The sequence below is a fragment of the Eptatretus burgeri genome, chromosome 12, assembly GCF_056783735.1.
Source record: "Eptatretus burgeri isolate ZD-2024b chromosome 12, Ebu_testis_v1, whole genome shotgun sequence".
NCBI lineage: Eukaryota > Metazoa > Chordata > Myxini > Myxiniformes > Myxinidae > Eptatretus > Eptatretus burgeri.
Genome location: NC_140972.1, coordinates 19,751,622 through 19,765,371, shown reverse-complemented (window position 1 = coordinate 19,765,371; position 13,750 = coordinate 19,751,622). Strand labels below are relative to the sequence as shown.

Genomic DNA, 13,750 nt, shown 5'->3' with positions numbered 1-13,750 from the left:
AGAGAGAGAGAGAGAGAGAGAGAGAGAGAGAGAGAGAGAGAGAGAGAGAGAGAGAGAGAGAGAGAGAGAGAGAGAGAGAGAGAGAGAGAGAGAGAGAGAGAGAGAGAGAGAGAGAGAGAGAGAGAGAGAGAGAGAGAGAGAGAGAGAGAGAGAGAGAGAGAGAGAGAGAGAGAGAGAGAGAGAGAGAGAGAGAGAGAGAGAGAGAGAGAGAGAGAGAGAGAGAGAGAGAGAGAGAGAGAGAGAGAGAGAGAGAGAGAGAGAGAGAGAGAGAGAGAGAGAGAGAGAGAGAGAGAGAGAGAGAGAGAGAGAGAGAGAGAGAGAGAGAGAGAGAGAGAGAGAGAGAGAGAGACAGAGAGAGAGAGACAGAGACGGAGAGAGAGACGGAGAGAGAGACGGAGACGGAGACGCAGCGCGAGACGGAGACGGAGACGCAGCGCGAGACGGAGACGGAGACGCAGCGCGAGACGGAGACGGAGACGCAGCGCGAGACGGAGACGCAGACGCGAGACGGAGACGCAGGCGAGAGACGGAGACAGAGACGGAGACGAGAGAGAGAGAGAGGGAGACGAGAGAGAGAGAGAGAGAGAGAGAGAGAGAGAGAGAGAGAGAGAGAGAGACGGAGAGAGAGAGAGACGGAGAGAGAGAGAGACGGAGAGAGAGAGAGACGGAGACAGACAGAGGCAGAGACAGAGGCAGAGGCAGAGGCAGAGGCAGAGGCAGAGGCAGAGGCAGAGGCAGAGGCAGAGGCAGAGGCAGAGGCAGAGGCAGAGGCAGAGGCAGAGGCAGACGCAGACGCGAGACGGAGACGCAGACGCGAGACGGAGACGCAGACGCGAGACGGAGACGCAGACGCGAGACGGAGACGCAGACGCGAGACGGAGACGCAGACGCGAGACGGAGACGCAGACGCGAGACGGAGACGCAGACGCGAGACGGAGACGGAGACGCAGCGCGGGACGGAGACGGAGACGCAGCGCGAGACGGAGACGGAGACGGAGAGAGAGAGAGAGAGAGAGAGAAGAGAGAAGAGATAAGAGAGAAGAGAGAAGAGAGAAGAGAGAAGAGAGAAGAGAGAGAGAGAGAGAGAGAGAGAGAGAGAGAGAGAGAGAGAGAGAGAGAGAGAGAGAGAGAGAGAGAGAGAGAGAGAGAGAGAGAGAGAGAGAGAGAGAGAGAGAGAGAGAGAGAGAGAGAGAGAGAGAGAGAGAGAGAGAGAGAGAGAGAGACAGAGAGAGACAGAGAGAGACAGAGAGAGACAGAGAGAGACAGAGAGAGACAGAGAGAGACAGAGACACAGCGAGAGAGACACAGAGACACAGCGAGAGAGACACAGAGACACAGCGAGAGAGACACAGAGACACAGCGAGAGAGACACAGCGAGAGAGACACAGCGAGAGAGACACAGCGAGAGAGACAGCGAGAGAGACAGCGAGAGAGACAGCGAGAGAGAGGGTTTTGCATTTTCAGATGCTTTCTAGTTTATTTCTTGTCATGCCAAATGAGAGCTGGACTGGGAACTGACATCATTGCCAAACAAATGGGAAGGAATGTTTGGGAGTGTTTTCGGCAATACATATTTTGAATGTCTTTGGATGTTTTTTTTTTCTTTTAAATCGCTTTATTGTGCCAAAACATTTGTAGATATGTGAAAGGTGGTATTAAATGATCACTTTCCCTTGGCAATCGCCTGCGATCCAATGATGACCATATATGTATATATATATATATATATATATATATATATATATATATATATATATATATATATATATATATATATATACATATACATATACATACATACATACACAGTGGGACCCGCTTAATAGAATCACTTTGGGCCGGACAAATTTGATTGTAATAAGCGGGTGATTCTAATATCCGAGTTCACCAGAGTTGTGGAGTATCAAGCGGATCAAATGTCGAGTACACATACGGAGACAAATACTCAGCATTTAGTTTGATTTATATGGCACACTTGCTCAAAACAATGTAACTTACGACTGAAAATAAAACAATTACACGTACAGTACATATGTACTTTTCAAAGCAAAACAACATAGGTTTGTCGATGAGCCTACTCTGTAATGAAAAAATTGTCGATTGTTGCCTGCTTTAACGAGTCTGTGGCAATGGCAGTGACCTCCTTGTCAAGTTTGCGCAGGAAGGCCATGTCACTGAACCCATGTGATAGCAAACCAAGCCTGATCGTCTTAGCTGCAGACATCATTTCCTTGATGGTCGGGACAGAGATCTCCTCTTCCTCCTCTTCCTCCACTTTAGTGTCGGTGTCATAGTCTGAGTCAGTAGCAATTCCCATTTCGTGTTGGACTGCCAAAATGATGGCTTCGTCTGTGACATCATTGTCTGTGGTTTGGAGAGTGGCGTCCATGTTGACGAAGTCCTGCCATTGGTCGGGATCCATTTGAAGAGGGTTGGCTAACTCGTCGTCGTCATTGCTCTCGACCCTTTCGCCTTCGCTTGCCGCTCCGATAAAAATTCCTCCTTTGCGCCAGCAGTTAACTATGCCGGTAGTCTTCACATCATTCCATGCTGCGTCCGTAAACAGCATAGCGTCGAGGATCGTTATCTTTTTCGCCAAGTCACTCGCTGTCATTGCTCCATCCTCGTCGTCAATCTGAGTGAGCACTTTTCGTAGCATGGCACGGCGGTAATGAGCTTTGAATGAACGGATAATTCCCTGATCTAACGGTTGAAGAACAGAGGTTGTGTTCGGCGGGAGAAATGCCACAGTAATGTTCGACAGTTGAAGTGATTGGGGATGTGCCGGACAGTTGTCGATGAGAAGCAACGCTTTCTGGTCATGACGCCGAAGCTCGCGATTCCACTCATCGAGCCATTCAGGGAAGAGGAAACCAGTCATCCATGCGGAGGAATTGGCTCTGTAGTGAACTGGAATTGTTTTGAGGCCTTTGAAACACCGTGGATTCTTGCTTTTACCAATACCGAAAGGAGGACGCTAAGCACCAGTCATCGAGCAGCAAAAAAGCACCGTGATTCTTTCCTTTGGCTTTTTCCCACCGCAGTGCTGATCTCCCTTGAAGAGGAACGTTCCGTCTGGTAAGGCCTGAAAATACAACCCGGTTTCGTCAGCATTCCAGATCTCATCAGCCGTGAAGCCTTCTACGAGATCCGGAAACATGTGGTCCAGCCATTGTTGTTTCCCTCCTACGTCAGCCGCCGCTGCCTCTCCATGAAGTTTCTTGTGGACGATTCAATGTCTTTTCTTGAACCGGTCAATCCAGCTGTTTGTCGCACTGAACTTCTTGTTGTTGAACTTTTCCGCGAACTGAGCCGCTTTCTCCCGCATCAGAGGTCCAGAAAGCGGTGCTTCCTTTTCTCTAGAAGTTTGAATCCACTTGACCATTGCTGATTCGACATCGGGTGCGTTGCCGCTTCGCTTGTGTTTCTGAGAAGAAGACGAATCCACTTGACCTTTCAGAATGGCCTCTCCATCTTTCAGAATCTTGCATAGGATCGGCTGGTTAATTTCCAACTTGTCTGCAGCTGCTTCTCGTTGGCTCATTCTGGGCAAAGTGTCATAGTCCCTCAGGATTTGTGCTTTATCAATGTTTGAACGATCCGTCCGCTTTCTGTCCATCGTGGAAATGACGACACGCCTAGTGCTTAGACTGCAGCTGTCAGCCGTCTGCCTATCTGTACAATGACTACCGCAATCACTGTAGTGGCATAGCGTTATTTTTAGCGTGACGTCAGCCGCCTGGTGGCAAAAGTTGGAACTGTGCGGCCAGTAGGCGCTGAACTGTCGAAGTGGATGGCCAGCAGCTGATTCTATTAAGCGGGTTTTTGATTCTAATAAACGGGAAAAATTGTGTACATTTCGATACAGTGGAATCGGTCTCAACGATTTTGATTCTATAATACAGGTGATTCTATTAACCGTGATTCTATTAAGCGGGTCCCACTGTATATATATATATATATATATATATATATATATATATATATATATATATATATATATATATATATATATATATATATATATATATATACATACACAGTGGGGAGAACAAGTATTTGATACACTGCCGATTTTGCAGGTTTTCCCACTTACAAAGCACGTAGAGGTCTGTAATTTTTATCATAGGTACACTTCAACTGTGAAAGACGGAGTCTACAACAAAAATCCTGAAAATCACATTGTATGATTTTTAAATAATTAATTTGCATTTTATTGCATGAAATAAGTATTTGATCACCCACCAACCAGTAAGAATTCCAGCTCTCACAGACCTGTTAGTTTTGTCTTTAAGAAGCCCTCCCATTCTCCACTCATTACCTGTATTAACTGCACCTGTTTGAACTCGTTATCTGCATAAAAGACAGCTGTCCACATTCAATCAATCAGACTCCAACCTCTCCACAATGGGCAAGACCAGAGAGCTGTCTAAGGACATCAGGGACAAAATTGTAGACTTGCACAAGGCTGGGATGGGCGACAGGACAATAGGCAAGCAGCTTGGTGAGAAGGCAACAACTGTTGGCGCAATTATTAGAAAATGGAAGAAGTTCAAGATAACAGTCAATCTCCCTCGGTCTGGGGCTCCATGCAAGATCTCACCTCGTGGAGCCTCAATGATCATGAGAAAGGTGAGGCATCAGCCCGGAACTACACAGCAGGACCTGGTCAATGACCTGAAGAGAGCTGGGATCACGGTATCAAAGAAAACCATAAGTAACACACTACGCCGTCATGGATTAAAATCCTGCAGTGCACGCAAGGTCCCTCCGATGAAGCCAGCGCATGTCCAGGCCCGTCTGAAGTTTGCCAATGACCATCTGGATGATCCAGAGGAGGAATGGGAGAAGGTCATGTGGTCTGAGACCAAAATAGAGCTTTTTGGGTTCAACTCCACTCGCCATGTTTGGAGGAAGAAGAAGGATGAGTACAACCCCAAGAACACCATCCCAACCATGAAGCATGGAGATGGAAACATCATTCTTTGGGGATGCTTTTCTGCAAAGGGGACAGGACGACTACACCGTATTGAGGGGAGGATGGATGGGGCCATGTATCACGAGATCTTAGCCAACAACCTCCTTCCCTCAACAAGAGCATTGAAGATGGGGCGTGGCTGGGTCTTCCAGCATGACAACGACCCGAAACACACAGCCAGGGCAACTAAGGAGTAGCTCCGTAAGAAGCATCTCAAGGTCCTGGAGTGGCCTAGCCATTCTCCAGACCTGAACCCAATAGAAAATCTTTGGAGGGAGCTGAAGGTCTGTGTTGCCCAGCGACAGCCCCGGAACCTGAAGGATCTGGAGAAGATCTGTATGGAGGAGTGAGCCAAAATCCCTGCTGCAGTCTGTGCAAACCTGGTTAAGTACTATAGGAAACGTCTGATCTCTGTAATTGCAAACAAAGGTTTCTGTACCAAATATTAAGTTCTGTTTTTCTGATGTATCAAATACTTATTTCATGCAATAAAATGCAAATTAATTATTTTCAGTTATATTATATATATATAATATATATATAATATATTAATTAATTAATGCAAATTACTCAACATTCAGGTCCCAAAGTTAGTTATGCCGGTAAGTACGGGTGTAGTCAGGACCCTGTCCTTTTGTTTTGCGGGAGGATTAAATGTGTGCGTTGTGACGTCTTTAATTAGGTTTTACATCCAAGGAGCCATCCCAAACCTCCCCAGCACGCTCCATCACCACCCGCTGGCTGCTCGTACCTTGTATTGCCAAGAGGGGGGCGTCGCGGTTCCGGTCCTCAGGCCCCACAAACTATAGTTTTTGTACGGTGGGCCTTTCAAGGCAGACCCTCTTGCTCTGTGTGAGCGAGGCCACGTGCCCCGTGGAGAATAACTGGGGACTCCAAACAGGGGCCTCGGCTCCGCCTCAGTAGGGTGAGGCCGTAGGCCAATGAGGGACGGACAGCGGAATGATTCTCGCCAAGACCCCTTCCCGTGTGGGAGGAGATATATTGTTGTGGGGCTGGGTGTCGGCGGCGAGCACAACCGCTCGATGTAGCAGTAGAGTCGGCTCCACCGAACACCCGGAATTTTTAGGTCACCCCGGATAACTCCGGAGACGATGGGTCCCTTATCGGACCAAAGATTGCCAATTAGTCGACCACGTGGGATAGGGTCGATTGCCAATTTCAATTTACCTAAATATCCACGTCGTCCAAACTACCGGAGAAATTCACCCTCTGCAGGATCTGTGCGATCCGGGCCGTTACCGAGCCGGATCCGAGCCGTATCCCGAGCCGTATCCCGAGCGGAGAGTACCAGGGTACTGCCAGGCCGATTGCACGATTACGGCAGCAATGAGGCCTCCTAATTCCCATTCGCAGCGCGGAAAACCAATGGCAGAAAGGACAAGGATGAGCTGGGACATTCAACAAGAGGGGATTTATTTACAATGGGGGGAAGGGAACACACAAAGAGCAGAGTTATCCGAATAAGAAATGTATCAAATGTACAAGCAAAAGCACTTAACAATTCTACTTAGGCAGGACAGACCCGCACACAGACACGCACACCCAAAAAGAAAATGGAAAAAAAAAATGGTCGACCGCTTGCTGTAACGAGCCAGACGAGACACCTCCGATGCGCGGGATGCAGTCCTCCGCAAAACCAGGCAGACACGCTTCGAGAGACACGGGACGCAATCTCCTCACGCTCGTCCCGACAACCACACCTCTCCTCTTCAGGAGGGAGGGGCCTCTTCTCCTGGCCACTCGCCTCCTCATTGGTTGGACCGATCACGCGATTCCCTGGCCGTCTCCCATTGGACAGGCCCATGGTAGGCGGGGCAACTCCCACCCTTCTGGGTGGAGTCCGATCTGAGGCGTTTGTGGCTCCGCCTACCTCGTCACCTCTGGCCACGTGCGTAATGGCGATGGTGCCGAGTGGGAGATGGGGCGGGTGAGACGCCCGCTCCTTGCCGATTGGCCAAAGAGGGACACCATGCTCATGCTAAACTCTGCCAGCGAGCGCGTGAAGAATGCTGTGAGCAGAGTTTTGTTGTTGTGAAGGCAAAGATGGGCATTGTTGTCATTGTTATAGTTGATGTAAAAATCCTAACTATAAAAATAACTCTGCAGCGCACGAACATTTAATTCCCATTAGACTAGGGACAGGACCCAAACTCGAAACACGTACTTACCGAGATAACTGATCCATAGAACCTGGCTGTTGTGTGCTCATGGCTTCCAGATTCGCAACAATATATCCACGAGCAGGCCCGGTTGCGGTTGTCGTTGGCGCTGGGAGATCTCGAGTACTGGAGTGGTGACAAGTCAGTGGTCGTTGGCGTTGGCGCTGAAAGATCTTGAGGACTTGAGTGGTTACAAGTTGGTTAATGGTGGGCTGGAGAGTGAGTGAACCAGCCTGCTTGTGGAGCCTTGGTGGGTCCCGTCCGCGACCCTGATCTCCGCCGCAGAGCTCCGATTGCTCCACGCGGCTGCCGCCACGAGCCACGAGTCCCACACGTGTGGCTGGGACCTTCGACGACCCACAGGTTCCCATCCGAACTCTGACCCCCAGCTCGTCTCTCTCATCGGCTGGAGGGTCCAATAAAAACTCTGGGGTTTCTTTTCATTTTGTGTGTGTGACTGCGTGTGGGCCTGTCTATAAGTAGAATTGAGTAAGTGCTTTGAATCATTGTAAATTCCTGCTCTGCATATTCGCTTCAAGTCTTGCCTCCTTGTCTTTTATTGTGAATAAATTATTAGAAATGTTCCCAGCTCGTTTCCTTCCTTTCTTTATTTGGTCCAGTATGGTCCGGGTCTGAGTTCAGACGGGGTTTCATCCCTGATAATCCGTTCATTCTAGCCGGCACGGCTTTGGCAGTTTCCGCTCGGCTGCAACTGAACCGGAGTTGGAAGTCGGTAATTGGAACTCCACCACAGTCGGTAGAGTGACCCAGTTCGAGAAAGACGTGCTGAGGGAGTGAATCCCCGGTAGCCAAGACTGCGTGGTTATTTAGGTATATTGGGATCCAGACAATCAACCTTACGCCATGTGGTTGAGATATTGGTGTTTAACAGTCGATTCATTGACTCGCCGGCTTCGGAGTTATCCGGAGCGACGGCCTATAATTCCGGGGAGACGGCGTAAACTTCCCCACCTAGCGGTTGTTCTCGCCACCGATCCCCAGCCCACAACAATATATATATATATATATATATATATATATATATATATATATATATATATATATATATATATATATATATATATATATATATATATATATATATATATATATTGGACCACCATATGACCTTGACCTTCATTGAACATTTAGGGATGGAGTGGTAATCAAGATATTGTGAGAAAATGTGTCCTCATCTATAATCTATCCATAAACTCGATATCATGAAAAACCGGATGAACATTCTTCAAGTTACGATAAAAAAAAGAAGTGCAATTAGCTCTCAATTGAAAAAAGTATGTCAAGAATGAATCAAATATCAGGTATACAACTTCACTGCAGGAACGCTTTATGTTTCAAGAACATCTTGGAAGACCGAGCGGTCTTTCAAATTAAGCATTGGCAAAATTGAATGAACAAAAAAAAAAAGCGTTATTTTTTCAGTCTGTCATGTCTAACTTGGAGGGACATTATGTGAAATAAACGTTGATGCGCCTTACCATCGGCTATCTAGCAAGTGCCATTTTGTTCCAATCGGACAAACCTTAGTCGAGTTGGGGTGAAAAATGTTAAAATGTCTATAATTGGGTCATGACATAAAAATTAGATCAAGATCAAAAAAGTATCTAACCCTGCAAACTTTATATTTCTATGATTGATGCAAATTTTCATTCCTAAAGTCCCAGCAGCTATATAGACCTCAGACAGGCAGAAAATACAGGGAGAAAAACCTAAATGGTGGTTTCGTACTTCCAGTGGTCCAAGACCTTGACCTTTAACCTGGAGGGGTATGATGTAAATTAAGCTGAGATGTGGCTTGCTCTCGGATATCTAGGGAGGGTAATTTTGCTCCGATCGGACAAACTTTAGTCGACTTATGGTGAAAAATGTTTAAAAAATTAAAAAAATCTATAATTAGGTGATGATCTTTAAAATAGGTCAAAGTCAAAAATGTCAACCCTGCATACATTTTATGGTGCAAGACCTTGACCTTTAACCCTGAGAGGTATGATGTAAATTGAGCGTAAATGTGCCTTGCTCTAAGCTAACTAATGAGGGAAATTTCGTTCCAATTAAGTCGAGTTATGGTAAAAAAATGTTTCAATGCATAAGTAAGTCATGATCTTAAAAATTAGGTGAAGGTGAAAAAAAAAGTGTGTCAACACCACATACTTTATATTTGCATTATTGATGCAAAATTTCATTCGAAAGTCCCAGCCAGCTCCAACTTCAACAAAGATACAGCTCTGAAATTGATACAGTTTGGAAATTTGAATTGTTAAGAAGTGCTAGAAGAATTTTATTTTTCTAAATTGTGGTTTTGTACTCCTGAGGATCTAAGAAACTCTGTGGTACAATTAAAAATTGGAGGTGTCAATTGTAGAAATAAACGCTGCAACAGATACCCTTCCCTCACCTATCTTAGAGGGAGAGGCATAAATATTGAATGATGATTTCAAGGGTTGATTAGATAAACCCCCCCCCATCCAAAACCATGATCTTTTCTACCCCCATTAACCCTCCACAAGCCCACCTTTTTCCAAATTTCCAATTTTTCCTTCCTGGGAGTTTGCTTCTGCATCCATCGTGTCTACCCCATGTGCTGTCCGAGTCCTCATTCTTCCCCAGAACCCTTCATTATCCAGGTCTCCTTCTATTCTGTCCCCAACCCTGCTATTGGTGCGTTTCCCCCTCTCTTTCTGCTGTTCAATTTGTTTTGTTCCATCCTGATCTGTTCTATTTTCTAGCTCTTATACGAGCCGTGACTTTGTATAAAATAAAATAAAAACCAACTCTCAGCACATCTTACTTCTGCTTTTTGCATGGCTGGGGTCAAGTCTTCATTAGATGTGTGCGTTTCTGTTGACCTGTCGCTCTCAGCACGCTCTCCTTCACTGCCTCCCAAGCCCTCATCAGAGAGTGAGGGCTCACTTGTCTTATCGCCACAAACTTCTATCTCCTTGGGATGTGTTGCAACAGGCTCAGAAGGTACCGGCACAGTAAACCCAAGGACATGGCTCTCCTTTCCTGGTGCATCTTCTCCTGTAGCATTGTTGGTAATGACAGCAAGGCCTGGTGTCTAGAATAAATTCCACAGAAAATGATAAAGAAATCGAAGACATCTCATTTCACACAGACAGTATAACAGTTGTGGAGTCAAGCGTTATTGATACTTTCAAAACATTACAATGTGGTTTTAAAGATAAATAGGCTAATAAAAGGCTAATGGAAGAGTGGACACGGACGGACGGACGGACGGACGGACGGACGGACGGACGGACGGACACACACACACACACACACACACACACACACACACACACACACACACACACACACACACACACACACACACACACACACACACACACACACACACACACACACACACACACACACACACACGAAAGGGCACACAAAGGCCAAACAATTGCTCAAGTGTGGACAGTTTTCACAGAACACTTTGCAAAATCTTCTCCTCCAAAGCAGGCATTGATAAAGTTGGAATAATGGGCTTTTGAAACAGGAAGTGTGAAGTAGAAGAAGCGCAGTGGTAGTAACGGTAACAAAAAAACACATGCATTGCTTTGTTGGTGTCAGTTGACTGGTCGCTGAGAAGGTCAACAAGAAAGAGAGCCAGTGAACTTGGTATAATGTGGACCACTATGCAAACTCACATGAAAAAAAAAAGATCCTCAGTTGAAACCCTGGCATCCATCATTTGTGAATGAATTGAGTGAAGACAACATGGATTGGCACTGTGCATTATACGAAGTATTTGCTCAACACCTTTCTGACTGTCCTGTCTTGAGGAAAAGTGTTGTTTTTGGACAAATATGCCATCTAGCGAAGATCACGGGTGTGAAATGTGGTGTTCTGGTCGAAGGAAAATCCACATTTCACACTGGCATTAGAGCATCATCCTCCACATGTGATGATATGGGGAGGAATGACCTCAAGGCACTTATTTGGTCACTATTTTTTGATAGACACATAAATGGCACAGCTTACGAGCAAATGTTAAGACCCTGGCTGGTATCATCTGTTGTTACTGCAGGAATAGCTGAATGTGTCTGGTTTCAACCCACACATTTTGTGTTGCATGTTCAGGACAATCTCAATGAAAGGTTCACTCAATGATGGATTGTACGTGGATCACCAACATCACCAGATCCTCTACTGTGGCCACCACATAGTCCAGATCTAATGACGCCAGACAACTTTGTGGGGCTTCATCGAGGAGAAAGTGTTGACAAACTGGTATAGGACGATTGAAGAATTGTGAGCTGCAGTCGTGGCCTCTTTTGCACAGGTGACTCCAGAATAAATGCTTTACTAGGGAGTGGTAAAGCAACTTTCAGGCCACCCTGTAGAGGAACAAGATCAGCCCCAATACACTCTTTTAGGGCACTCCAGCCCCTACTGGAAGACTGGAGGAAAGGGTTCCATGAACATGTCGACAGCTCCAGAGGTTAAAACACTGCCTTGAGATATTCCAAGTTCTGCGGATATTTCAGCAACCTCAACGCTGTGATCCTTCATGATTAATACCTCGACCCAGGAAGAACTCGTGGGTTGGTTGTAGCAACTGCCATTCTAACCTGGATTAATCTTAAATAGATGAGTATCCGCACACAATGAGCCGCCCATTTGGCTCCTGTAGAATATGAGCACGCACCTTCTCCATACACAACAATGCATTCATGGATTTCTTTTCAACTGGCACCATTGTTTGCATTAATAAAATTGATGACATCGATGTTCAATTCTAGCATGATCCATAATATTAATTGAATGATGCAGATCCTCTGGATTATGTGCTGAAAATTTAAATAAATGGAATGTCTGATTAAACAAATGGCATATAACAATCATGCATGCAAGTGTATAATGAGGAAAAGAAAAAACTGAACGAAGATGCCAAGGAATACCCCATTTCTTGAACGTTTTGACATCCTTCATGTATCATGACAAACTATGGTGAAATTACAGGTTGGATTTCCAAAGTGCTGACAGCTCTCACATGTCATTAAAATCCCTTGCCACCCACCCCCTCCCCCCCACGCCATTCCTTTGGCCTATGTCCACTGCAGGATGAATCCCACCCTCAACTTGTCTGGAGGGGTTTTTAGCATACACAGCATGCATGCCAAGAGCAGGTTGATGAGAGTGAGCAGCCATGGGAATCAAACCCACAGCAGAGAGTAGAGAAACAAACATATTTAACCACTCCACCAAGAAATTAGCTCAACACAAAAGGTATATAAACGACTCAAATATTGTTTACAAAAATGAAAATTGCATAATAAAAAAATTAAAAAAATTAAAGAAAAATAAAATAAAAAGGAAGAAAAATAAAAAAAAGACATGCACTACTATCAGCCCATCCAGCACCATCACCCTCAACACTCTCAACACCCTCCCCCCGCCCCATCCCACATTCCCCAACGATATTACTGTTAAAGTTGAATCCTCCTCTGGTTTTTCTTCTTCAATCTCTTCAGTAATTTCAGCTTTTGCTTCAGCAAGAAGATCCTTTAATGGTTTTGTGTTGTTCGCCTTGCTGACAAAGGGATGCTGCAAAAACAATGGGGAAGGTGCAGAAATTGCGACGTGAAAAATTTGTTCAAAGCAGGTTTATGACCGTGGGCATATTTGTTGACACGGGTTATCAGTCAGAGATTCGACGATTATTTGAACACCACAAAAATGCACTCAAAAGCAAGTTTTCAAGAGAAAGTCCTCCAAGAACAAGTTGAATCAAACAGCACTTCTTCTCCTGTGCTATTTTTTGAAGAATAAAATGTCAATAAGGCCTTAGTTATTTTATAACTTGGTTTACGGATCTGCCGACGGTATATTTGCCGAAATGAAATATAAATATAAAACACATTTTTAGCCTTTTATATTTATACATTTTCCGCCAAAGGTGCAAAAGTTTCAAAACCCGAAATGTAAACGTCTGCATTTATTTTCAAAATATAATTTTGTGCGCGCGTGCCAAAATGCCGAGTCACCTTTAACCAAACTGTGCAGTAGTCTTCGGTCATGGCGTCTGAGCAGTGGCCAGCGTGGTTCAGATTGACTGTGGTTTCTGGGGCAAAGGTGATTGTTAAGAAGCATGTCAGCGATATAAATTCGAGTGACCGTATTGGTGATTTAATCACGCAACATCTTGACGACGAATATTCTGGCCGAACGATTGCATCAATTCAGTGCAGCAGCAGGGATGATTCGCAGGCTACTCTCGATCATGCCGATTGTGTTTCCGTCGAAAGTTGTACACCACTGTTCGTATTGAAAGATTTCGGTGCCAAGTACGTCAAAGTTTCCCTGTGAGATGCTGATATTCAGCTTTCAACGGACCAGAAATCAGCCTTTGATGTGCTCATGGGGATGGGGAGACGGTACGATCAGATGCCGACTGAAAAGTAAAAGCTGGTTATGGCTCTGATTGACCGTTTTGAGCATGTTGACTCCTCGTAGACACCTTTTTTTAATCATATCCAGCACTATGCACTGGTGTGCATGCACACATCTATGACTTGGTCAGTAATTTTCTAAGCATTGTTTCCATTTGTTTGATGATCCA

General features: G+C 45.4%; 1 protein-coding gene across 2 annotated transcripts in view; it reads right to left on the bottom strand.

Moving 5' to 3' along the window:
- Positions 1-13,750, bottom strand: part of LOC147015200 (STE20-like serine/threonine-protein kinase) — a 129,846-nt gene that overhangs the window by 2,723 nt on the left and 113,373 nt on the right. For both annotated transcript variants that reach the window (XM_085849749.1, XM_085849748.1), the window contains 2 exons: positions 12,616-12,735; positions 9,968-10,237 (listed from right to left, as the gene is read on the bottom strand). In XM_085849749.1, the coding sequence (XP_085705875.1) occupies positions 9,968-10,237; positions 12,616-12,735 (390 nt within the window). The remainder of the gene's footprint in view (positions 1-9,967; positions 10,238-12,615; positions 12,736-13,750) is intronic.